Raw genomic sequence first — 24,872 nt, 5'->3', positions numbered from 1 at the left:
CTGGTTTATTCCTCTGACTACATCCAGCACCATCCTAATATTTATTTTTTATTGATGCTCAGTCACATCTATGAAGGCTTTCAAGTCAAGACAATGACACCATAGTTGCAGCTGCTGAAGGACTAGATGCCATCACATTCCACAAGAAGAAACAGAGTACTGCATGAGCAGAAGGTCTGCACTCAGTACCATTAGCACAAAGGGACAAGTTTGCATAGCAACTCTAGCCAGGGGATCCATGTGTTCCAGCTGACTAGTTTTTGTTCATTAAGAACTATGACTTTGCCGGGCGGTGGTGGCGCACGCCTTTAATCCCAGCACTCGGGAGGCGGAGGCAGGCAGATCTCTATGAGTTCGAGGCCAGTCTGGGCTACCAAGTGAGTTCCAGGAAAGGCGCAAAGCTACACAGAGAAACCCTGTCTCGAAAAACCAAAAAAAAAAAAAAAAAGAACTATGACTTTGAGGGAACTGGGACTGGGGAAATGGCTTAGTTTGGCAAAGTGCATGCTGCATATACACTGGGACCTGAGTTTGGATTCCCAGCACCCATGTAAAAAAGTAGGCTGCAGTATGTCTATAACTCAAGTCCAACTTGGGAGGGGATTGGGGGGGGGGGGTGCTGGAGACAGTTCATTGGCTGGCCAGCCTAGCCAAAAAGATGAGTTCCAGAATCAGTAAGAGACTTGGTTTCAAAAAATAATAAACTAGGACTAGGGGGAGAGAGGTGTGAGGTGTTGGAGTTGCTGCATGCACATGAGTGTGTGAGTTAATGTAACCAGATGTGCACGTGCAGAGGCCAAAGCAGAACAGGACGCTTGGTGTCCTCTTCTTTATTGCCCTAGGACAGGGTCTGTGCTGGTTTGAATAAGAATGGCTCCTATAGGCTCATATATATATGAATGCTTAGTCACCAGGAAGTGGAACTTTTTCAAAGGATTAGAAGGATTAGCAGGTGTAGCCATGTTGGAGGAAGTGTATCACTGGGGGTAGGCTTCAAGGTTTCAAAAGCCCATGCCGGCCGGGCGGGTGGTGGCGCACGCCTTTAATCCCAGCACTCGGGAGGCAGAGCCAGGCGGATCTCTGTGAGTTCGAGGCCAGTCTGGGCTACCAAGTGATGTTCCAGGAGAGGCGCAAAGCTACACAGAGAAACCCTGTCTCGAAAAACCAAAAAAAAAAAAAAAAAAAAAAAAAAAAAAAAAAAAAAAAGCCCATGCCAACCCAGTCAGGCTTCGGATCAGGATGTAGCTCTCAGCTATTGCCACCATGCTCCCTGCCATGATGATAATTGACTTAAACCTCTAACACTGTAAGCACACCCCAATTAAATGCTTTCTCTTATAAGAGTTGCCGTGGTCATGGTGTCTCACTGAACCAACTCACTGGGTTAGTTAGGCTGGCTAGGTGAGCTCTTGGGATCCACTTGTCTTTGGTGCTAGGGTTACAGACATGCAACGCCATGAGCAGCTTCTATGTGGGTGCTGAGGTTTTGAACTCAAGTCCTCATGCTAGCAGAACACTCTTACCTACCGAGCCATCTCCCTGAAAACTAGACTTTTTAAACTTGACATGAAAGTTCACACCTATAACTTCAGTACTGGGAGGCCAAGACAGGTCTGAGGACAAACTGGAAACACATAATGAGTTCTAAGCCAGCCTGGGCTAGAGTGAGAACCTGTCTTTTAAAAAAGCATTTTTTAAAGCTTTAACTTCTGTAACCTAGAACAACACTCTCTGTAATATTGGCACTGTACTTGCTTCCTTCCTCCACACCTCACTTGGCGGTTCACAGGGTCCATGTGGAAGTCACCATTCTCACTTTCCCCACAGGGCCATCTCGAGCCCCTCCACTGTCACTTTCAGTTACCCACCAGTGTTCAAGAGCAAGTACATAAATAACAGCACGTACCCTCCAGAATTCCATCTGTTTGACACAGAAGAGTTTAGAACTATGTCCATGATTCTAAGAGCAAAACCTGCTTGACATTTCTTTTTTGTTTGTCTTTAATTTTTAAATTATATCTACTGGATGATGGGCACAAGCCACAGCACAACCTATGGAGTTCTCACTGTCCACCACATGGGCTTCAGGGGCTACAAACTGCTGAGCCGTCTTTTCAGTCTTCCCCACAAGCCCTGAATCACACTACACAGACCCAGGGCTATCTCAGTAGAGCACCTCTTACACTACTCACTGTGACCCAGGCTGTTGTTTTCAGTACTTCTGACTATCCGGCTGGAAATCTAGGTTCCCCTAACCTCTTCCTTCAGCTTGAATAATATTCCAAAAGAGGCTCACAAAACTCAGCAAATACTGGTGGTGTTTACCAGCTCTGTTTTTCCCAAGAAAAGTCACAATCTTTAGTAGTCCTCAGAGTACGGACAGACTCATTTCAATAGGACACTATAGGCTGGTAATAGTTAATATATACAAATCTAAAATTAATTTTTCACAATGGTATGAAGGCAATTTATAGAGAATATACAGCCAAATACTTGGGAACTGGACATCTATATTTATTTGTAAGCATATGTGTGTATGCGTGTGTGTGTGTGTGTGTGTGTGTGTGTGTGTGTGAGAGAGAGAGAGAGAGAGAGAGAGAGAGAGAGAGAGAGAGAGAGAGAGAGCGAGCGAGCACGAGCGAGCACACATTTTACCAGGGTGTGTAGAAATTTGCAGGAACTTAGTAGCATATTATATAGAACTTACAAAGTGTACAAGTGAAGACATGTACCAAATGAGGTATTCAAGAAGAGCTTCAAAGCTCAATTGCACTCCCCTCATGTGCTACCCTCAGACACAGTCACTTGGGTTAGCTATGGTGAAACTCTCCACGCCTATATCACTGGCCACTGTTGGCAACTTCAACCCCAGCCCCAAGGCTGAGGACTTTAATTTAAATTTCCAACCTCTAATCCTCCTGGTTTTTCTGGTGACTACAGCCATTCTAAAGCCAGCCCATTAGTGGACTCACTAGCACATAAAGGAACAGCACTTTGGAAATGCCTGGGATGCATCCCAACTTCACACATCACAAAAGCACTGTCCTTGGCTTTTCGGATTCACACCTCCCTTCTCCACCTTTACCTCCCAGGGGATCCGGCTCTGAGAAAACCATTAACGAATTAATCAAAAGAAGACACTGAGCCAGGCGGTGGTGGCGCACGCCTTTAATCCCAGCACTCAGGAGGCAGAGCCAGGCGGATCTCTGTGAGTTCGAGGCCAGCCTGGTCTACAGAGCGAGTTCCAAGAAAGGCGCAATGCTACACAGAGAAACCCTGTCTGGAAAAAAAAAAAAAGAAGAAGAAGACAACACTGACTCTACAATGTATGAATTCACTACATGTCATTATTTGGCTCAAGAAATAAAACCCTCCATTGTATCAAACACTCCATTTTAGTGGCGTATTACAAAATTATGATGGCTCGTTCCCATTTGGGAGGCGGGGAGGGACCTACCTAAAGAACAAGAACCATTTACCTAAAATACAATATTCCCTTCCATGCCACTAAGGGACCCCCACGAAAATTTCAAACTGAGAAATAGATGCTCAGGGGCCACCTCTGGTTGCCCATGTCATCCCTGACCACTCCATTTTCTAAGGTCTTACATGTAAATATTTGCCCAAATTTACTCATTTTTTGTGTGTATGAATTATCTGTTCTATCACTTTCTTGTTTCTTATTGTAGATTCAATGTTTTTGAACAGTAATAGTATGTCCAAAATTCAATATTTTAAAATATTCAAATAATAAAATGCAATGTAGAAAAAAGCCTTCCACTGTTACCTCCTCTAACTATCCCTGGTGGAACCACCTGAAGAGAGGCTACTCATTTGTTTTTAGGTTGGCTATTTTTATTTGTTTGTTTGTTTGTTTGTTTGTTTGTTTGTTTTGAGGCAGAGTTTCCCTGTGTAAGAGTCCTGGCTGTCCTGGAACTCACTTTGTAGACCAGGCTGGCCTCAAACCCAGAGATCCGCCTGCCTCTGCCTCCCAAGTGCTGTGATTAAAGGCATGTGCCACCACCGCCCAGCAGGTTGGCTATTTTTGATGGTACAGAAGGAAACACCTGCCCGTTCTCCATATCACACTTCAAATCAAGGGTAATGTCTAGAAGGTTCCTACTTAACCCCAGCATGACATGTACTGCCATCTCACTCAAAAGCAGCACACTGTTGATACCTTTGTCCCTGTCTCAGATTCCTTCTTACCTCAGGCCCCACAGTCATTGGTCCTCTACTAGAAACTGTAAAAAACTACTTCTTCCCCGTGATACAGCCTGAGGCAGCCTTCCCAACTAAGTCTCCAGAATTCCAGACTGCCGACAAAGACAGATTACCAATTTCCTAACTATAATACAGAGGTAGGATTCAAATGTAATCTTATAAACCATCTTTTATATGGCTTAGAAGAGATACTTACGCAGTCCCAGGTGCTGGGAGGCTGATGCCCCAGGAGTTCAAGTCCAGCCTAGGCAACACAAGTAAGACCCCAAAGAGAGAAAGAAACTGGGTGGTCACATATTGTATGGTTTCATTTATATATAAAATAGTCACAGAAAGCATATTTATAGGCACAAAAGCCAGGGGCTTGGAGAAGACAGACTGACAGACAGAGAACTAAGTGGATACAGGACTTCTGGAGTGATGGAAAAACTCTGAAACTCTACAGCTCCAAATGTACCCATTGTCATGTTTTACTGTTGTTTGTGGTATTGAGAACTGAACTCCAGGCATGCCAGACAGGTGATCTACTAGTGAGCTTGCACTCCTTGTTTTGTTTGTTTTTTTTTTAAGATTTATTTATTTATTATGTATACAGTGTTCTGCCTGCATATATGCCTACGTGCCAGAAGAGGGCACCAGATCTCATTACAGATGGTTGTGAGCCACCATTTGGTTGCTGGGAATTGAACTCAGGACCTCTGGAAGAGCAGTCAGTGCTCTTAACCTCTGAGCCATCTCTCCAGCCCCCAGCACTCCTTGTTCTATGTCACTGAATTTGGCACACTTCAAAGGATGTCAAGTTTTATGGTAGGCATGATGGTGTGTACACCTGTAACCCAGTGCTTGAGACCAGGTAGGACTGTGAGGTGAAAGCTAGCTTGAACTATACAGACAGACCTAACTCCAAAACAAACAAAAAAGGAGGGCTATCTCCTATAAACAGAAAAATAAACACTAACCTGAAATAACTTTTCCTACATATGCACAATACTGAGGAACACTAAGAAGCCACTAACCTTTGCTAGTGGCTCTTTCTTAAGATTATCATGTCATGAATAATGAGCTGGCACTTCCTGGAAAACATGAAGTGCCTTAAAAATGCTCATATTAAACTTAAAATTAAAACCAGGCGTGGTGGTGCATACCTTTAATCCTAAGGCTTGGGAGGCAGATGGATTTCTGCGAGTCTGAGGCCAGCCTGGTCTACAAAGCAAGTTCCAGGACAGTCAGGGCTACACAGAGAAACCCTGTCTTGAAAGAAAAAAACAAAAACAAAACCTAAAAGTATCCCAAAATAAAAGGTTTATGAGGAAGGGAGAAAGGGAAATTCTCCATACCCTAAGTCTTTCTGGGAATCTGTCCTAAAGCAACTTCTAAAATTCAGAAAAAGCTTTTTGCAAAGACATTAATCATACATTGTTTATTATGGCAAAACTCCAACTGCTTAAGAATCCATGCAATGCAATGCTACACAGTCATCATAAATACTTGGGGCACATTTAACGACTTCTCCTATAATGTGAAGTGGGAAAGTGAGTTTACAGTACAACAGCAACCACTTAGAAAGTAAACAGAGGGCTGGAGAGATGACTCAGCAATGAAGAGCACTGGCTGCTCTTCCAGAGGCCTGGGTTCAATTCCCAACACCCATATGGTGGCTCATGACTATAACTCCAGTTCCAGGGAATCTGGCACCCTCACATAGACATACATGTAGGCAAAACACCAATGCACATAAAATAAAAATAAATAAATCTTTAGAAAGTGAACAGAAAACAAGACAAGGAAGGAAGCAAACACATTGCTACAAAAGTTCAGTCAGGTGTAGTAATTTCTTGTTTTCTAAAATAGCTATTAAATATTTGAGAGTTCAAAATAACTTGCAATCAGTATAACTACTAAGCAAAATCAAGAGGTGGCAGAGTCCCATAAGATCATAAGGAGCACCAGCTTCAATTGCCTATCAGTACCAGGATGAAGTTGGCGCAGAAACTGGGTTAAAGAGGGTCACAAATCAACATTCAGGGTGTCTTTGCTGCAAGGCTCTGACTCTGTTTTCAGTAACTCTGTAGAGAAGCATATAGACACCCTCAATGACTTTAGGAACTATCCTAAAGTCTAAAATTATCTGTAAAAAAAAAAAAAACTAAAATAAGCAAACACTTGACAGATCACTTAGTTCTTTTTCCTAAGCAGACTGCAGAACTCAGATGAACAATTTTCTGAGTAATCATGAGGGCTAAGGCTCCGTCCCTGAGTTATTAACAGGTTTTGCCAGGTCACACCTTCAAACATCTGTGCTGCCTAGCAGAAACCCTGTTCAACATTTCTACTCGTCCACATGAACATCCCTAAACACACACTCTAGCTTCCTATTCCACATGTACCCACCACACCATCTGCCCCAAATGTCCCACACTCTCTGCCTAGAGACTCCATATCTATTCTGAAATCCAAGCTACACACTACCTCCTTTAGAAAGCCTTCTCTGATACAACTCTCCCATACAAACTTAGCCAAGCTGGCTTTGAACTTAATTGGCCTTGAACTTCAGACCTCCCTGCCTCATCTGCAAACTGGGATCATAGGTGTGTGCCACCTAGTTGGCAGGAACTAAAATTCTCAAAGCTCTGCTCATCCCTCCTCTCCTTCCATTATCAACAGCTGCAGGCCAGATGAATGCTACTCTGCAGTCTTCTGGAATGATCTCCTCCGTTCAGACAGTGCTTGTTTTACTTCACTTCCAACGTTAGCAAACAATTACAGATGACACACGGTCCAGTGCCTAGACTGACATATCAAGTATCTCTTCAACTTTCTCTGACTAATCAGTAATTCTTCCCCAGCCCAGTGAATGAAGTTTGGAGACCACTCTCCTCTAGGCACACAAGTGACTTACTTGCTCCAGACAACCTGAGTCAACACAAATCCTAACACCATTTAAAAAAGGCCATGAGAGCTGGGCATGATAGGCCACACCTTCTGTCTCGGCACTCAGAAAGCAAAGGCAGGCAACTCTGTGATTTGGAGGGCAATCTGGTCTACACAGTGAATTCCAGGCTACGGCCACACAGTAAGACTATTTCAAAAAAAAAAAAAGGCACTAAAATCTAGAAATAGTCTATCTAACACACTTCCTCCAACAAGGACATACCTCCTAATCCTTCTTAAACAGTCTACCAATTGAGAACCAAACATTCAAATATATGAGCCTATAATGGAGGCCATTCTCATTCATACCATTACACTAGTCATGGCAATGTGCATGTATAATTTCAGCAGTGGGAGGTGGAGACAAGATCCCTGGGATCTGCTGGCCAGCCAGGCTAGCCTAATCTGTGAGCTCTAGGTTTTTTGTTTTGTTTTGTTTTGTTTTTTTAATTTTATTTTATTTTCTGGAGCTGAGGACCGAACCCAGGGCCTTGCGCTTGCTAGGCAAGTGCTCTCTACCACTGAGCTAAATCCCCAACCCCAAGCTCTAGGTTTAATGAGAGGTGCTAATTCAAAAAGTAAGGTTGGGGAGCAATTAAGGAAGGCACCCAGCATCAGCCTCTGGACTCTGCACATACATATGCATACAATGAATACATGAGCGAACACATACACAGTTACACAATAACAACTGGAATACATCAAATGTTGATTTCCTGGTTTGGACACCACTGGGGCACCTGGTAAAGTAGGCACAGGATTTTTTGTACCAGTTTTGCAACTTCCTGTGAGCACAGAATTGTTTCAAAATAAAGAGTTGTTTTTAACCTAAGTGGCGGTAACTATTTTTTTTTAACTATTATGATGCCCTCCCCATCCCTCAAAAAAAACCCAACATACCTAGGCATGGTAGCTTACTTTTATGATAATGGCATTTGAGAGACTAAAGGCAGGAGGTTCATCTGAAAGCTAGCCTGAACTCCCCAATAGGGCTCCTGTCTCTAAAAGAGTGTTGGGAAGATAGCTTACTCAGAAGACCTGAGTTCAGTCCTCAGAACCAACACATACACACAGCTAGGCATGGTGGCACACACTTGTAATTGCAGTGCTGGGGAAGCAGACAAGTGGATCTGTGATAGCAAGTAAGCCAACCTAGCCAAGATGAGTTCCGGACCAGTAAGTGGGTGGGGTGGGTGCCTGAGAGACAGTGCCCAAGGCTGTCATCTGCCTACCAAATGCACGGGCACACATGCACCCCTACCCAGGAAGAAAAAGCAAGCAAAGAAAATTATCACTACCACATTTTGAACACAAGTACTGATTTTGGGTTCTTACCTCTGCATGTGCACGTACGAACGTACATACAAACATACACACATACACATACACATACATACACACACACACACACACACACACACATACACACACACACTCCATTTTTTGCTAGCTTCTTTGTACTTTTTTGTTTTAATGAGCATGTGGTCACTTTTAAGGTTATCTATCCAGCTGATACTCTAACTGAAGAAAGAAAAGGGGGAAGTGGTGGTTTAAATGAGAATGGCCCCCACAAGCTCATGTTTGAATACTTGGTCAGCAGTTAGTGGAACTGTTTGAGAAGGACTTAGAAGGTGTGGCCTTGTCGGAGGCGTGTTACTGAGGGTGGGCTTGAAGGTTTCAAAAGTCTCTCACTTTCTTCCTGACTAGTGTCTATGGATCAGGATGTAAACTCTCAGCTACTGTTCCAGCACCATGCCATGGACTAACCCTCTGAAATCATACAACCCAACTAAATGCTTTCTTTTAAAAGTTGCCTTAGTTGCCGAGTGGCGATGGCGCACGCCTTTAATCCCAGCCTGGTCTCCACAGTGAGATCCAGGACAGGCACCAAAACTACACAGAGAAACCCTGTCTCAAAAAAAGTTGCCTCAGTCATGGTATCTCTTCACAGCAATAAACAGTAACTAAGACAAGGAGCATCAAGCTTCCCAGGGCTGTGATTAGCCAAATTACAAAGCAATCAATGATCTTTTGTTCCAGCTTCATTCAACTCATAAAACACCCCTTGGATACCTCTGCTAGAGCCCTGCACCCGGGTTCTTTTGTTCACTGTGAACTGTAAAAATGAGCCTACTAAGCTGGGTGGTGGTGGTGCACACCTTTAGTCCCAGCACTAAGAAGGCAGAGGCAGGCGGATCTCTGTGAGTTCAAGGCCAGCCTGGCCTAACAGAGTGAGTTCCAGTACAGGTTCCAAAGCTACACAAAGAAACCCTGTCTTGGAGGGGGGCAGCGGGGGGAGAAGAGCCTACTAAATCCAGTATGGTGGGACTTGAGAGGTGACTGAATCAGCAGGAGAACTGATCCAAGTCTGTGGTCAGCCTGGGCTACAGTGAATTCCAGGCTAACTGAGGCTATATAAAAAGACCTTGACTCAAAAAAGGAAGAGGTGGGGGAGGGAGAGGAAGGGACCTATTAACGTACATGCTAGGCCAAATGGGTTTATATATCCTGAAACTTGAACTTGCCTCCCTGGGAAGATCCATTATGTGCACCATAGTGTCCTCAGTGCCCAAACTTCCTCAATCTTGTCACATTATGGGATAGCCAGAGATAACAAGATGCTGGCAGATCTGACCATCTCAACCTGTTCACCATGGAGAAAATGTTCTCAGGTTTTAAGTTCAGCTGGCAAGATGTACTGTTTTTTCTAGAACAGGCTACATTTTTCCCCTTCCCTTCCCTCCCCCCTTAGTTGAACAGGCTACATTTAAGTAAATGTGTACTACAGAAATCTAGTAATCTGTGTACAACATGGCTTTGAGGGTTGGAAGCAGCACTGAAACCTGGCTCTGTCAATCACCATGTAATTTTAGACAAGCTATTAACCTTACTCTTCCTGAGCCAATGTTCTTATCTTCCTCAATTACAAAATGGCAACAATAATAGTTATACAGCACAAAGATAGAGAGATTCAATGAGGAAGCAGTCTGTAGTAGTTGGGCCCCTAAGCAATGGTTAGCACCAGATGTAACTAAGAAACACACTATTCTCTTCCTCTAAACCCCAGTCTCCTTCCCTTTCGACTAGCATCCTTCTAGTCCCCCCTCACTCTGCTGGCTTTAGCATATGGCCCACACAGCACTGGTCCTAACTCCCCACACTCACTTCCTGCACATGCCCACTTGCCCAGCGCAAAAGCTCACAGATTCTAGACAAGAGACTAACTACAGTCACACTCTATTTCAGTCTTACCACATACCTCAAGTACTACTATCATTTCTAATCTCTTAGGTGCACCTTGACCTTCTTAGGTTTATTTCCACTCCTGACTCAAGTATCCAAATATGCTGAATCTTACTAGGCACAGCAGAGCAAAGAGGAGTGAGTAAGCAAGGAGGCTGAGCTTCAGCCTTCTGAACTGTTTGACACTTACAATAAGGCCGTACAGGGCCTTTTAATTATCACCTAATAAGGGTAAATAAGTGCTGCAAGCCACAGGAAAATGTGATGGAATTCAGCTACTATCACAAAAGCTACTACTTGGAAAGGTCAAGGACTTTTCTGAAGGTCAAGCCATGGCCCAAGAAGTTTAGGTGATATTTTAGCTTATATATATATATATATATATATATATTAGCCGATTCCTGCAATGATTTCCTTGTATGCTGTGTATGCTTATAACAGTGTATTTTACCTGAAATAACTATCAAGCATCCAAGGCCAAACAATCTCCTGAATTAAGGTAAATTAAGCTCAGACCCTCATTTCTTATACAGCTCTAGTGGTATTTATACTAACGCTAAAGACTCCTAACATTTACCTAACCACCTCTAGGAATGTAGTTTGAGCACATAAATTCCCTTTTTCTGATATATTAATAGATTTTAGCTCTTGGTTGACCTCCTCCTTTACCACTCCCCTTTTGGGTTGCAAAAGAAAGCCTGATGGTCACTGCCTGAGGAAAACTCTTGTCTGCCTTTATGACTCTGTAAGAATTCAAGCCTGGTGACCTTGCTTTAGCTAGAGCACTGCTATTGCATGGGTATATAACTGTAAACCTCAGAGATGGGGAGAGGATTTTGACTGGAGAACTAGAAGAATAAGATGGATGATGAGGAAGAGCCAGATGGGGACGAATGAGATGAGAAAGACCAAGATGGGGCAGAACTAAGATGAGAGACTTAAGATAGAACTTAGAGGGGACAGCAGATAAATGTAGAGAGAAATCAGGCAAGAAAGGAGCTAGGCACGAGAATAGAACTGAAGCTGTGTAGATAGGATTTTATCCCAGAGGAATAAAGTAGACAGACTAAGAGCTCGGTGTACTTAGATTCTTTTCCCGAAAATAATTTGCACCGTTTGTAGCTTCTCTTCTGGCCCCTGGGAAGAAGATTATTAAGGCTGGACCATAATAATATTTGAGAAATAAGAAAAGCCAAAAAAAACCAAAAACCACCTATAATCCAAGGTAAAGGTAAGGTAAGATATTAAACAACCGAGCCCGAGAGCCTCTGAACAGTCTCACCTGCAAACATAACGAAAGGACAAGCATCATCAGCGCAGGCAGTCTGAGTAAGAAGGAAGAAAGGGCCAAAGTGTACCAAGTGTTCTGGGACTGACAGGTGGGAGGCTGGGACAAGAGACTGAGGTATGATTTGGGAAGTCTAAAAGATACTCCAGGTATCGCTTTTACATCTAATAAGTCATCTTCTTCCACTGAGAAGTCTAAAGTCATACTGCCTGTGGGAATCAATCCAGAGCGCATGTGCTTCCAACTACCCTCCCTGATAAAAAGCTGGTCTCCAAAACCAAGGGACCCTGCCCCCTGCTCTGAATTACATCAAGTGGCACCTTATACATGGGCTCTCTGAGGCAGTTGTGGCAGGCTGATGGAAGGAGAACCTGGAAGCAGGAGGCAGCCTGCCTATTTCATTTCTGTTGCTAAGATAAAATACCCAGCGAAAAGCAATCTGGGGTATTGGGCTTACAATTCAAGGTTACAGGCCACTGCCACAGAGAAATCAAGACAGAAGCACGAAGCAGCTAGTCACAGTCACAGTCAAGAGAGAAAATGAATGCATGAATGCTTGTGCTCAGTTCACTTGCTCTAATACAATGTAGGACTCAAACCCAGGGAATAGCACCACCACATCAATTAACACAGCCAGTCAATCACTCCTCAGACACACCCACTCGACAGCCTGGCCTAAACAATTCCTCTCTTCCCAGCAAACTTTGGAGTGTGACAGGTTGTCAGTTTTGTTTTTGTTTTTGTTTTTTTGTTTTTTTGTTTTTCGAGACAGGGTTTCTCTGTGTAGCTTTGCGCCTTTCCTGGAACTCACTTGGTAGCCCAGGCTGGCCTCGAACTCACAGAGATCCGCCTGGCTCTGCCTCCCGAGTGCTGGGATTAAAGGTGTGCGCCACCACCGCCCGGCAGATTGTCAGTTTTTAACACTAACCATCACAAACCTGGTATGGTGGTGAGCACCTGTAATCCTAGCATTTAGGCAGTTTGAATCCAGCCAGGATACAAGGTTCCTACCTTAAAAAACAAAAACAAATCAAAAAATAGAGACTGAGAGACTGACGCAAGCAGAAGAGTAGCAGGCCAGGGTTAAGACACAAACATACCAGCGATATCATCACAGGTCCAGCAGAAGAGGAAGTTAAATATGACTCAACATAGAGAGTGTACAGTGGATGAATGAGGTCATTAACAGAACCAGGCCATGGGGAAAGAACACTACCCTGAGGGAAAGATGACAGATATGGTTTAGATACTGATGACCACAGCATGCTAAGGTGCACATCCATGCCCAAAGATGTTTAGTTCCTACAGTACACAGGTCACAACGAAGGTATAGGCAGCAAAGAACATAATAGCAGAGCTGGAGAGATGGTTCAGCAGTTAAGAGCATTCACCATTCTTTCAGAAGACCCGATTCTCAACACCCATATTGGGGGGCTCACAATCTCCAAAACTCCAACTCCAGGAGGATCCAATGCCTCTGGCCTCCATGGGCACCTGCACTCATGTGCACATACCCACACACAAAAATGTAAACTGAAAATGCTTCCTAGTAAAATGAAGAAGGCAATAGTAAAGACACCAAGGGAGCTACGAAAAAATTTCAAGAAAAGGAGACAGCAGATACCAGGAGCCTTAAATAGTTGAGAAACATAAAGACTAAAAACAGGTTGTGGTTTTCATTTTTTGTTTTTAAGACAGAATAGTACGTAGCCCAAGCTGGCCTCAAACTCACCATACTTCTGCTTCAGCGTCCTCAGTGTTGGGACTACAGACATGTACCATTAAGCTATTCACATTGGACCCAACACAATGAGGTTATAGATGGTCTTAAAAAGTAGGTGAAAACCAAAAGTCTGCCTACTGATTAACAATTTATTGTTGTACATTTCAGATCACTACAAGATAAAATTTTGAATGTTCTCATTACAAAGAAATGGCAATTAGAAGTAACAGATATGCTAATTGAGCACAATATCACACTGTACCCCATAAACATGTACAATGATGGTGCTACAAGAATCTTGGATGTTGGGTGGCGGTGGCGGCGGCGGCGATGTCGAACACCTTTAATCACAGCACTCAAGAGTCAGAGGCCGGCAAATCTCTGAGTTCAAAGCCAGCCTAGTCTACAGAGCTAGTTCTAGGACAACCAAGGCTATACACACAAAAAAGAATCTTAGACACAATAAAATACTAACTTAAAAGCCAGTCTGAAATGGGTTATACAATATGAAATATGAAGAAATGGGGAGAGGAAGGTTAAAACAGAGGCAGGGTAAGGAGCATAGCTCCACTATATGGTAGAGTGTTTGCCTAATGCACCTGAAGCTCTGAGCTACAACATCAGCAGCAGAAGTAAAAAAAAGCAGAGAAGCAGTTCCACATCCCTCTTCACCTCTGCCTATGCCAGCATGCTCTCCTTAACTTCAATTATCTAAAAATCTTCAACTCGACCTTGTACTGCCAGGTGCCAATCACCTCCATCACAGCCTCCCACCTATTTACAGACACAGCCAGATCAAGTATTTTGTCAGCACATGGCCAATCTGTCAACTCTTTTTTTCAACCCTCCACGCCTACAAATCCAAATCACCAAGTGATTCAAGCTTGGAATTGTTCCCAGTCTCCATGTTAAAGGCTTCCTAAGTAAGTTTAGTTTTTTCCCTTTCTTCACTGATTAATGAAGAGATTTTAAATGACAATTCTCACAGGGCATGGTAGCACACACCTTTAATCCCAGCATTCAGGAGGCAGGCAGATTGAGGTTAGCCTGGTCTACATAGTAAATTCTAGGCCACTCTGAATTCCACGTCCAAGAGCAAGCCTTTGACACATCCTACAGACAGTATTATCTATGGTTCCCTCACCAATGAAATCTAGGCACAGCTGATGGTCTATTTTCCTTTGAGGGGAATCTCCAGTTACTCTAGGGTAGTTCTAGAAATTCTCCACCAACTAGCTGCAAAGGACCTATGCATCATTCTTTCCAGCTACTTCACACAAGGCAGCACATGAGCCACTTAATCTATCGGATGCTTTCTTAACATGACATATTCTAGCCAGGCTGAGCATGGGGACAAACACCAAGTATGCCAGCATTTGGGAGGCCAAGGCAGGAGGACTGGGAGTTTGAAGACAGCTTACACAGCTCAGACATCTCAAAAAGTGAAGGAGGCAAAACTTGTGTTCCTGTGCTGCAGGTGGGTAATGTCCTGAGAGCCCAGGACGTCAGAGCACCCACGTGGTCACTCTCCCTCCAGTCACGACACCTACTGTTCTCTCCTGTGTGCAACAGAGATCCTGAAACCACACGCAAGCACTTTTACCTGGAGGACCTTTTCCTTCCCTAGCTTTAAGATCCAAAGGAAGCCTCCCTTCTCCCAGTTCCCTTAATCTGCATCAACCGCTCCTTGGGCACACCTAAGCAATCTTTTACTATCACTCTTATCACCATCTCTAGTTATATCAGAATGTGTCTCATCTCCCCACCAGATTCACTCCCCTCCAAGGCAAGCAGAACACTGCCCTGAAAGTACAGTAGTTGTGTGAACAGACTTTCTGTTTTCTTCTCTTTTGGGCACTGGGGCCTTCACACATGCTGAAAGCAAATGTTCTGAATTATATCCCCAGCAAGCAAGGGTTTGAATCCCAGCGTTCTACCGTTTGGTTGCAGTGTGACATTGGGAAGATGCCTAACCTTTCGATGCCGTGAATTCTATAAAATGGAAAATGAAGGGCTGGAGAGATAGCTCAGTGTTGCTCTTCCACAGGTCCTGAGTTCAATTCCCAGCAACCACGTGGTGGCTCACAACCATCTATAGAGGGATCTGATGCCCTCTTCCTGAATAAAGGCATACATGCAGATAGAGCACTCATATATGTAAAATAAATAAGCCGAGCGGTGGTGGCGCACGCCTTTAATCCAAGCACTCGGGAGGCAGAGCCAGGCGGATCTCTGTAAGTTCGAGGCCAGCCTGGGCTACCAAGTGAGTTCCAGGAAAGGCGCAAAGCTACACAGAGAAACCCTGTCTCGAAAAACCAAAATAAATAAATAAATAAATAAATAAATCTTAAAAGAAAAAACAGAAAGTCAAGAACTTCTCCAAGTGGTATCGCAGGCTCTTAATCCCAGCACTCCAAAGGCTCTGTGATCTTGGAACTAACCCGGTCTACATAATGAGACCTATCTCAAAAAAGAAAGAGAAGGAGGGAGGGAGGGAGAGGGAGGGGGAGAGAGAGAGGGAGGGAGGTGGGGCTGAAGTGATAGCTAGCTCAGGAGGAAAAGAGGTCAATCTCACAAGCCTGACAACCCCAATCCAAACCCCCAAACCCACGTCTAAGGCCAGATATGGTGGCACATATCTATAATCCCAGCACTCCTATAGTGAGACGGGAGGCAGAGAAGAGACTCACCCAGAAGATCGAGGACCACACAACACAGCAGCAGAACCAAGAAAGGCCCTCCCTCAATCAGGTGGGAGAAGAGAAGGACTCCTGAAAGATTCCTGTGACCTCCACACCTGCCCCATGACATGCACACACCCACACTCACACACAAATTATAAAATAAAGAAGGTTGTCAAGGCATGGCTGGAAGAACTGGAAGCCTAGCTAATCACTTCTTGATACTGAACTGCCTCTCTAGACTGTCACCAATGGTATGGCCAAACACAGAACCTCTGAGCACTACTGAACTTTTCCTGTTTTCTGTCTTGTCACGTGGTGCCTCCCACAGCAGGGTGTACATTACAACACACCATGTGTCAAAGGTCTAATTTTGTCTTCATTGCAGGGACCACATTAGAAAAATAAGCTTTAATCTATACAACTGGGGGGTGCATGTATCAAGTACAGGTGCCATTCCTCAGTGGATACCTTGCTTTTGAAACACTGGCCTGGAACTTGCCAAAAAGTCTAGGCTGGCTAGCCAGCAGGCCCAGGATCTGCTCATCTGGGCATCACCAACTCTGGGATTACAACTGCTTTTTTAAGTGGGTTCTGGGAATAAAGTCAGTGCATCGTGTTTGCACAGCAAGCACTCTTCCAACTGAGCAACCTTCCTAAACCCACTCCAGTGTGTGTGTGTGTGTGTGTGTGTGTGTGTGTGTGTGTGTGTGTGTGTGTGTGTGTGAGAGGGGGGGGGGGGACGGAAGGAGGGAGGGAGAGAAGTGTGGGAAAATGCTCTCATGACACACAAGTGGAGATCAACATTCAGGAGTTGGTTCTTCCCTTCCTCTGTGGGTTCCAGGAACTGGACTTGGGTCATCAGGCTTTTGGGGCAAGCACTTTTACACACTAAGTCATCTTAAGCCATTGGAGGGGGGAAAATGCCAGCTAGATGGTGACACACGCCCGTCTCTACTCAGGAGACAGGAGGATCACTACAAGTTCAAGATCACTAGTCTACATAGACACAGCAAGTACTAGGGATACATAAGGACCAGTAGTGGTTCCTACTAACTAGTTTTCTGAAAAAGTTAGTAGGAACCGCTAACATGTTACATCTCTTAAGAACTGCAGAATTAAGGTAGAGTGCTTTCCTAGCATATGTAAGGCTTAAAGTTCAACTCTCAGCACCGAAAGAAAATAAAAATAAATAAATAAAACTTCAGAAGTCAACCAAAAATGGCGTAGCCATTTAAAACAGAGCTCAAGGAGCTGACTCAGTCTTAGCACTTAAGTGCCTGCTCTTGAAGAGGACCTGGGTTTAGTTCCGAGCACCCACATGGCAGCTCACAGCAGTCTGTAACTCCATTCCAGGGGATCTGATCCCCTCTTCTGACCTCTGCTGGCACCAGGCACACATACATGTACTACATTCCCAGATAAACATGCAGACAAAACATCCACATGCATGTTATTTTTTTTTAAAGGGAGCTAATACAACTAGCCGTTTAGAAACTCTGCTCTGTAACCATGAATCTTTTTACCTGGCAGTAAACCTGCAGCTCAAGATCCCTCCTGCTACAGTGACAGTTTTGTTTATTTTTAGTTCAGTTGTTCCCTGTCCCACCACTGCCAATCTCAGAACCCAACAAAGCAAGGGTGGGTGACACTCCCAATTACCCTCCCATGATGTGGCACAGTGTGCAACAAAATGTAGAGGCCTTCACGCAAAGTTCCACCCCTTGCTAACAGCTCCCTGAGATCTGTTTGCCTTCCCTCTGCTGGTGACAACCTGGCAGGGTCAGTGTAGTTAACCAGTGCTGGACGAGTAAAAGCAGTACATAAAAAGAGCTGGCATCTGGTGGGGCGTGGGGGGGGGGGGGGGGGGCAGGCTTTCATAAAGAGCCCAGGCCAACCTGGAACTCACTCCTCAGTCCAAGATGGTCTCAAACTCTTGACAATCCTCCTGTTGAGCCACCAAAATACTAGGATTACAGGTATGCACTACCATGCCTGGTCAGAGATGCAATTTTTACCTGCTATGCCATTTTACTCATTTTAAAAGAGACATTTAAAACACATAGATTCAGATCAACAATCTTTTTTTTTTTTTTTTGGTTTTTCGAGACAGGGTTTCTCTGTGTAGCTTTGCGCCTTTCCTGGAACTCACTTGGTAGCCCAGGCTGGCCTCGAACTCACAGAGATCCGCCTGGCTCTGCCTCCCGAGTGCTGGGATTAAAGGTGTGCGCCACCACCGCCTGGCCCTAGATCAACAATCTTTTTTTTTTTTTTTTTTTTTTTTTTTTTTTTTTTTTTCAAGACAGGGTTTCTCTGTGTAGCTTTGCGCCTTTCCTGGAACTCGCTTTGGAGACCAGGCTGGCCTCGAACTCACAGAGATCCGCCTGCCTCTGCCTCCCGAGTGCTGGGATTAAAGGCGTGCGCCACCACCGCCCGGCTAGATCAACAATCTTAAAAGTCAAAATGTAGCCAGGCCTACTGGAACACACCTATGATCACCACAGAAGGCTCAGTCAGGAGACAGGAGTTCCGGGCCAACCTGGTCAACACAGTGGGTTCAAAGGCCTGCCTGTTACACAACCACCCTTCAACCTCCACAGAGTGACACTGTAAGCTGGTATAAATGAAGAGAAAAGGAATTATTGAAATAAAGGGCTGTGGTTCCCAATAAAAGACCCTTGTCCTGTCTGACACAAACCAGGCAATGGCTTCTTGACTTAGCAAAGACCACACCACCCAATCCCTTGACCTTCCTCCTCTGGAACAATTGCAGATGAACCATTAGGGTCATGACAGTAGATCCGATTGGTCTCACACCCATAGTGGCTACTTTCTACATGTTTAAACTGAGATCTACATACAAAAAAAACCCAACAGCTTCACAATTAATTATTCAAAGGTAATCATGCTCTTAATGCCCTACTAACTGCCGATTAGATGAAGAAATCTGAGCACAAGGTCGACTTGCTAGATCTACTGTACACAAAATTCTGTCCCAGCAACATGCTAAGTTCCCTGAGGGCAGGACACTGTCTAATTATATGTACATTCTCTAGGGTGTAGCATATAAAGGCTATTTAAACTAACCAAAAGATTAGTACACTCAGAGCTGGAGAGATGGCTCAATGGTTAAGAGCACTGGCTATTCTTCTAGAGGACCAGGGTTCAATTCCCAACATCAACATGGCCACTCACACCTGTCTGTAACTCCAGTTCCAGGGCTTCTGACATCCTCACACAGACATACATGCAGGCAAAACACCAATGAACGTTAAACAAAAATAAATTTTAAAAAGATTTGTATACTCATATTCATACAGTAGCAGAAGCAAATCAGGTATCCATTGAGGGAAGAATGGGCAAGTAAAATATGTGCACTCACGCACAGACTGGAGGAAATTCTGCATACCCTACAATATTGATGAACCTTCAAGACACTCCACTAAATGAAACAATCTAGTCGTAAAAAAGAGAATATACTTTAGGACAGAAACAGAACGGGAAATGGTGGTTGGGAGTCCAGGGAAGAAGAAGCACTAAAGGAGGGAGCAGAGGTTAGTATTTCAGGGTACAATGTTTCCGTTTGGGAAGATGGAAATTTTCTGGAGATGTAGACCATGACAGCTACATAATATAAATGTACATAATGCCAGTGAACTAGTTTAAGTGGTTAAGTGTATTTTGTCACAATTTAAAAATTCAAACATTTGGGGCTGGAGAGATGGCTCAGTGGTGAAGAGCACTGGCTGCTCTTCCAGATGACCTGGGTCCAATTCCCAGCCGTCACATGGCAGCTCACAACTGTAACTCCAGTTTCAGGGGATCTGACACCCTCAGACCAATGCACATAAAATTATTAAACAAATTTAAAAAAACCTCAAACATTTTAGCTGAGTACAGTGGCCCACATCTTTAATCTCAGCACCTGGGCAACAAGGGCAGATGGATCCCTGTGAGTTCTAGCCTGGTCTATGTAGTGAGTTCCAAGACAGCCACAGCTACATAGTAAGACTCTGTCTTTGGGGGAGGGGGGTTGAATTCAAACATTTTATAAAATTATTGAAGGAATGTGAAAATTATTTCTAGAGAACATTTTTTGTTTGTTTGTTTTTTGTTTTTCGAGACAGGGTTTCTCTGTATAGTTTTGGTGCCTGTCCTGAAACTCACTCTGTGGCCCAGGCTGGCCTTGAACTCACAGAGATCCACCTGCCTCTGCCTCCCCAAGTGCTGGGATTAAAGGCGTGTGCCACCACTGCCCGGCTAGAGAACATTTTTAAAGAACATCTCTGCATTGTACAGATGAACTCAGAGCTCAACAGATCTGCCACCTTTTATAGCATACACCATATATAAACATATACACCATATATAGTACCCACAGTACAAATTACACCATGCCACTCAGCTTTAATGGTACAGTTTACCCAGCTTGCTTGCAAACCCAGGACAAAGTGGATCCTCTTTCCATAACCAGGACCTTACACACTACCCACTCAGCCCTCAAGACAGTCTAGTATAATATGTGCATTAAAAAACTGTGCCAACGACTACATGGCCCAATACATCACTAACTCACCAGGCAATTGGAGGGTGCTATCCCTGGAGATGCTCAAACCCAGGTGGGGCAATCAACTACTGTCATGGACTAGATGCCAAACAGAGGCAGATAAAGAATCAGACAACTAACTTCACCCTGCCTGCTGTGATGGGCAGATAAGGCTCAGAAACATTACAATGGCAAAAGACAAGTGCTCAACAAGCTACTGTTGAGTACACAAACCAAAAAGGAGTACCGAGGGGCTAAAGGGCCTGGAAGAGGGGGAGCTATCTCCTTCAAAGGTTTTTGAGCTGGATCTGAAAGGATGCATAGTTTTCCAGGGAAAAGGGTCAGAATATAAAGCAGAAAGAACAGCGGCCAAGAGGTCCAAAGATCCCACTGCTGACTGCCATCATGTGTTTCAGCAACCTCTGCAAGGCCCACTCTAGGTTTCTCCAAATGCAGACCTACAGATGGGCGGAATGTTCTCCTAAAATCCACCCAGTTCTATAATAACAGACTGCTTATGTTCAAATCGTGCCACTGTCCCAAAGGAGTCGCTTGACCTTGGGCAGAGTAATTAACTGCTCCCTGCCTCAGTCTCCCCATTTCCGGGGGAGTGGTGTAACAACTAAACATATGCCAATCACTTAGCAAAGGAACTGGCACACAGTAAGCCATCATAAATAAATGATACTGTTAATCACGACTTGCTGTACTAGGAGCACAGCAACCAGCGAGGCAGGGGGCTGTACCACGGCGCTTCCAAGGTCCTCCCTCCTAGACTCCAAGACATCCATTGGGTGCGGGGGGGATGGGAGCGTACAGCCGGTTGCACACCCTGCACGCATGTGTCACCGGCCAGGCTCGCACGCGCCTCTCCCCGCCCCAAGAAGCGATAGCTCAGCTGCCCCGAGACCCACGACCACCCCTCCAACCGGGTCCCTGACCCCACTCACCATGCTGGCCGGAAGGGGGGGGTGGCTCAGGTGAGCTGGCTCTTTGGATCTCACGCGTCCCGCTCGCACAGTTCAGGTCATGGTCCCGGCAGGCTCGGGGAGTCCCCCGCCCATGCAAAGACAACCCGTTCCCCACCCGGGCCCCGCCGGCACCTTTAAAAGGAGCACAGCGGCCTCATCGAGGAGGCCCGAAGCTATTCATCTAGACCTCGGCCCACCCCAGGCAAACGCAAAAGCAGGAAATGAGGAAGGGAGGCAGCTGTGCGGGGGCCCCCCGCCTGGGCCCGACCCCCAAGAGGGAGGTTGCGGGCCCAGGCAGGGACTCCCCGGCCTCCGCGGCCCGAGGCGGCGACGGGCCCGGCCGGGGCTGAAGGGGCGGAGGCTGCCCGGGCCTGGGCTGCGCGGCCGGCTCAGGAGAGAGGCCCGCGGGCCCGCGCAGTCCTCTCCACCTCTGCCCTCGCGGCGGCCCCGCTCCGCATCCCCGCGCGCCGCCCGCAGCCGCCGCTCGCCCCGCGCGGCCACCCCCAGCCAACAGCCCAGCGCGCCGGAAGTGGCGAGCACCAGGCGGCCTCAGCCCGCGGCCTGCTGCGGCGCTGGAACCGGACCAATCCGGAATCAAGTGAGGGCAGAGGAGGGCGGGGCCGCACCTGACGGTTCGCTGGCCCCGCCCACCTCGTCCCAGCCCTTAGCGGCCGCGGACCGCCGCGTTGGTAAAGGGACACGCGGCCATTTTGGTAAAGGAGTGGTTTCCCTTTCGTTTCTGTCGCTCATTCATTCCGCAAATCTTTTTTTGAGCGCCTTTCCGGACCCTGGCACCGGACCAGAAGTTCGGCGGCGCTGGACTGTGTATCTCCTGGGGCTTTTATTCATTCAGTCCACTGCTCTGGGTGCTGAGACCAGAAAGTGTCACAGGACGAATTGAAACAATGTTCCGGTCTTAATTGGCTTCATTCTCAATTCTAGAGTCAGACAATACTTAATAGAACAAAACACAGAACAAATGTTCCAACGAGCAGAGTAGCAAAAGTGGTCTTAGATCGATGAAAAGGGGCCTAGAGAAAGCAGAGCAAATCACTGGACTGTATGGAAGGTACTTATAAAGTTGGGGCAGAACCAAAGAAAAACAACTGGGTAACAACAGTGTACTTTTGTGTGTGTGAAGATCAAGAAGAGGGAATTTCATTATCATTCAAGTAAATGTAGTCCTAGAAGATTTAAAAGAAGCAAAACTGGTCTGAGCCAGCTATGGCAACTAGCCTATAATCCGGGGGAGGAGGGAGGAGGGAGCAGGGTGGAGGCAGCAGAATCCAGAGTTCAAAGTCATCCTTGGCTACATAATGAATTCAAAATCAGCCTGGACTACATGAGACCCTAAGTCAAAAGGCAGAGGGGGCTCAGCAGTTGATATGAACAGTCGACTCTTCCAGAAAAGTCCGGTTACACTGGTCGGTTCACAACTACCTGTAACTCCAACACCAAGGGATTCAACAACCATCTTCTAGACTCTAGAGATACCTACACCCACACACACGGCATACACATACATCGGTACACAAACATACATGTAAATTAATATTTTAAGGGGCATGGGAGCAAGGGACCAGTGACATGGCTCAACCTGTGAAGGCACTTGCTACTATGACTGACGACCCAACCTAAATTCAGACCTCAGAACCTGTGATGGTTTGACTAAAAATGGCCCTCATAGTGGTGGTGGTAGCACACACATTTATTCCTAGCACTCGGCACTCAGGAGGCAGAGGCAGGTGGATCTGTGTGAGTCAAGGCCGACCGGATCTACAGAGTAAGTTCCAGGACAGCCAAGACTAATTGGAGAAGCCCTGTCTTGAGAAGAAAAAGAAAAAGAAAAAGAAAACAAGAACGGCCCCCAGAAGCTCATATATTTGAATGCTTAGTCATCAGAAAGTGGCACTATTTGAGAAGGTTTAGAATGATTAGGAGGCGTGTCCTTGTTGGAAGAAGTGTGTCACTGGGGTTGGGTCTTAAGGTTTCAAAAGCTCATGCCAGACCCAGTCTCTCAGTCTCTCTGTGGATCAGGATGTAGCTCTTACCTATTGTGATGGTTTGAATGTAATTGGCCCCCCATAATCCCAAAGAGGGTGGTACTATTTGGAGAGGTGGCTTTGTTGAAGTAGGTGTGGCCTTGTTGGAGGAAGTGTGTCGCTGTGGGGGTTGGCTTTGAGGTCTCTTGCTCAAGCTTCACCTTGACAGACAGTCCACTTGCCTTCTGATCAAGATGTAGCCAGCACCATGTCTTCCTGCACACTGCTGTGTTCCCTGCATGATGATAATGGACTGAACTGAAAACCGTAAGCAAGCCACCCGATTAAATGTTTTCCTTATAAGAGTTGCCATGGTCTTTGTGTCTCTTCACAGCCATAGACACTCTTAAGACAGCTACTGTTCCAGCACCGCATGCTGCCATGCTTTCTGCTATGATAATAGTGGACTGACCCTCTGAAACTGTAAGCGATCCTCCAATGCATGGTGTCTCTTCACAGCAATAAAACAATGACTAAAACAGAACCCAACTGTGAAAAGAAAGAATAGATTCCCACAAATTGTCTTTTGACCATACTAGCATCAAGATGTGCTTGCACACAGACACACGTATGTGCACACACATACACATTAGGTCTCAGACAATCCATATATCCAGAAATGAGCCCCAGCTGGACTGTAGAGGGATTTCTGGTGGGTAAATAAAGGCATCATGCCTCAGGACTTGTGAAACAGGTTCCTGTCCCCCAGAAGGAGTCATTTCCCTTACCTCAAGCTGAAAGGACCTATGGCTCTCCACTGACTTACACCTGCGGCACATTATCAGCATATACACACGCTAGCCTCCAGGCTCCTACAGTCCCTACTCACAAGCACATGTTAGTTATTCACTTCAAAGACCCCACACTAGCATCCTGGCCCTCTTCACCTCCTCCTCTACCTAGAACTCCCAGGCCTGCTCTCATCATGGGCTGCTTCCCACCTCCAGCTACTCATCCTCCTATAACCCACATGATTTTTCCATCCCCCACACATGACCCTGCCCCACTCTCTCGCTTCTCTTGAAGATAGCCCTGGCCATCCATGTTCAGTCTACTTCTTTTTCTCTCTGCTCTAGATTCTTCCAGTTGCCTCTAGATATTTCCTCTCTTATTCACAATAAAAACACTGTGCAATGGTGGTGCACACCTTTAATCTCAGCACTCAGGAGGCAGAGGTAGGCAGATCCTTGTGAGTTCAAGGCCAGCCTGCTCTACAGAGCTAG

At 45.5% G+C, this 24,872-nt stretch overlaps 1 protein-coding gene across 2 annotated transcripts in view; it reads right to left on the bottom strand.

The window, feature by feature from the left end:
• The window catches only part of Xpo6 (exportin 6), a 125,428-nt gene extending 103,447 nt beyond the window's left edge, over nt 1–21,981 (bottom strand). Inside the window, exon 1 of one of the 2 annotated variants that reach the window (XM_052714401.1) lies at nt 21,587–21,981. Coding sequence is in view for 1 of the 2 variants with exons in the window: in XM_052714402.1 (XP_052570362.1) it covers nt 21,587–21,589 (3 nt within the window). In the remaining variant the exon portion in view is untranslated. The remainder of the gene's footprint in view (nt 1–21,586) is intronic. The other variant, XM_052714402.1, reaches the window with a different exon arrangement.
• Nucleotides 21,982–24,872: the final 2,891 nt, after the last annotated feature.

The sequence above is a fragment of the Peromyscus californicus genome, unplaced genomic scaffold, assembly GCF_007827085.1.
Source record: "Peromyscus californicus insignis strain IS unplaced genomic scaffold, ASM782708v3 Scaffold_4__1_contigs__length_199733344, whole genome shotgun sequence".
In the NCBI taxonomy this organism is placed as follows: Eukaryota; Metazoa; Chordata; class Mammalia; order Rodentia; family Cricetidae; genus Peromyscus; species Peromyscus californicus.
Note: the sequence above shows the minus strand (reverse complement) of the source record. Positions and strands in the feature narration are given on the sequence as shown.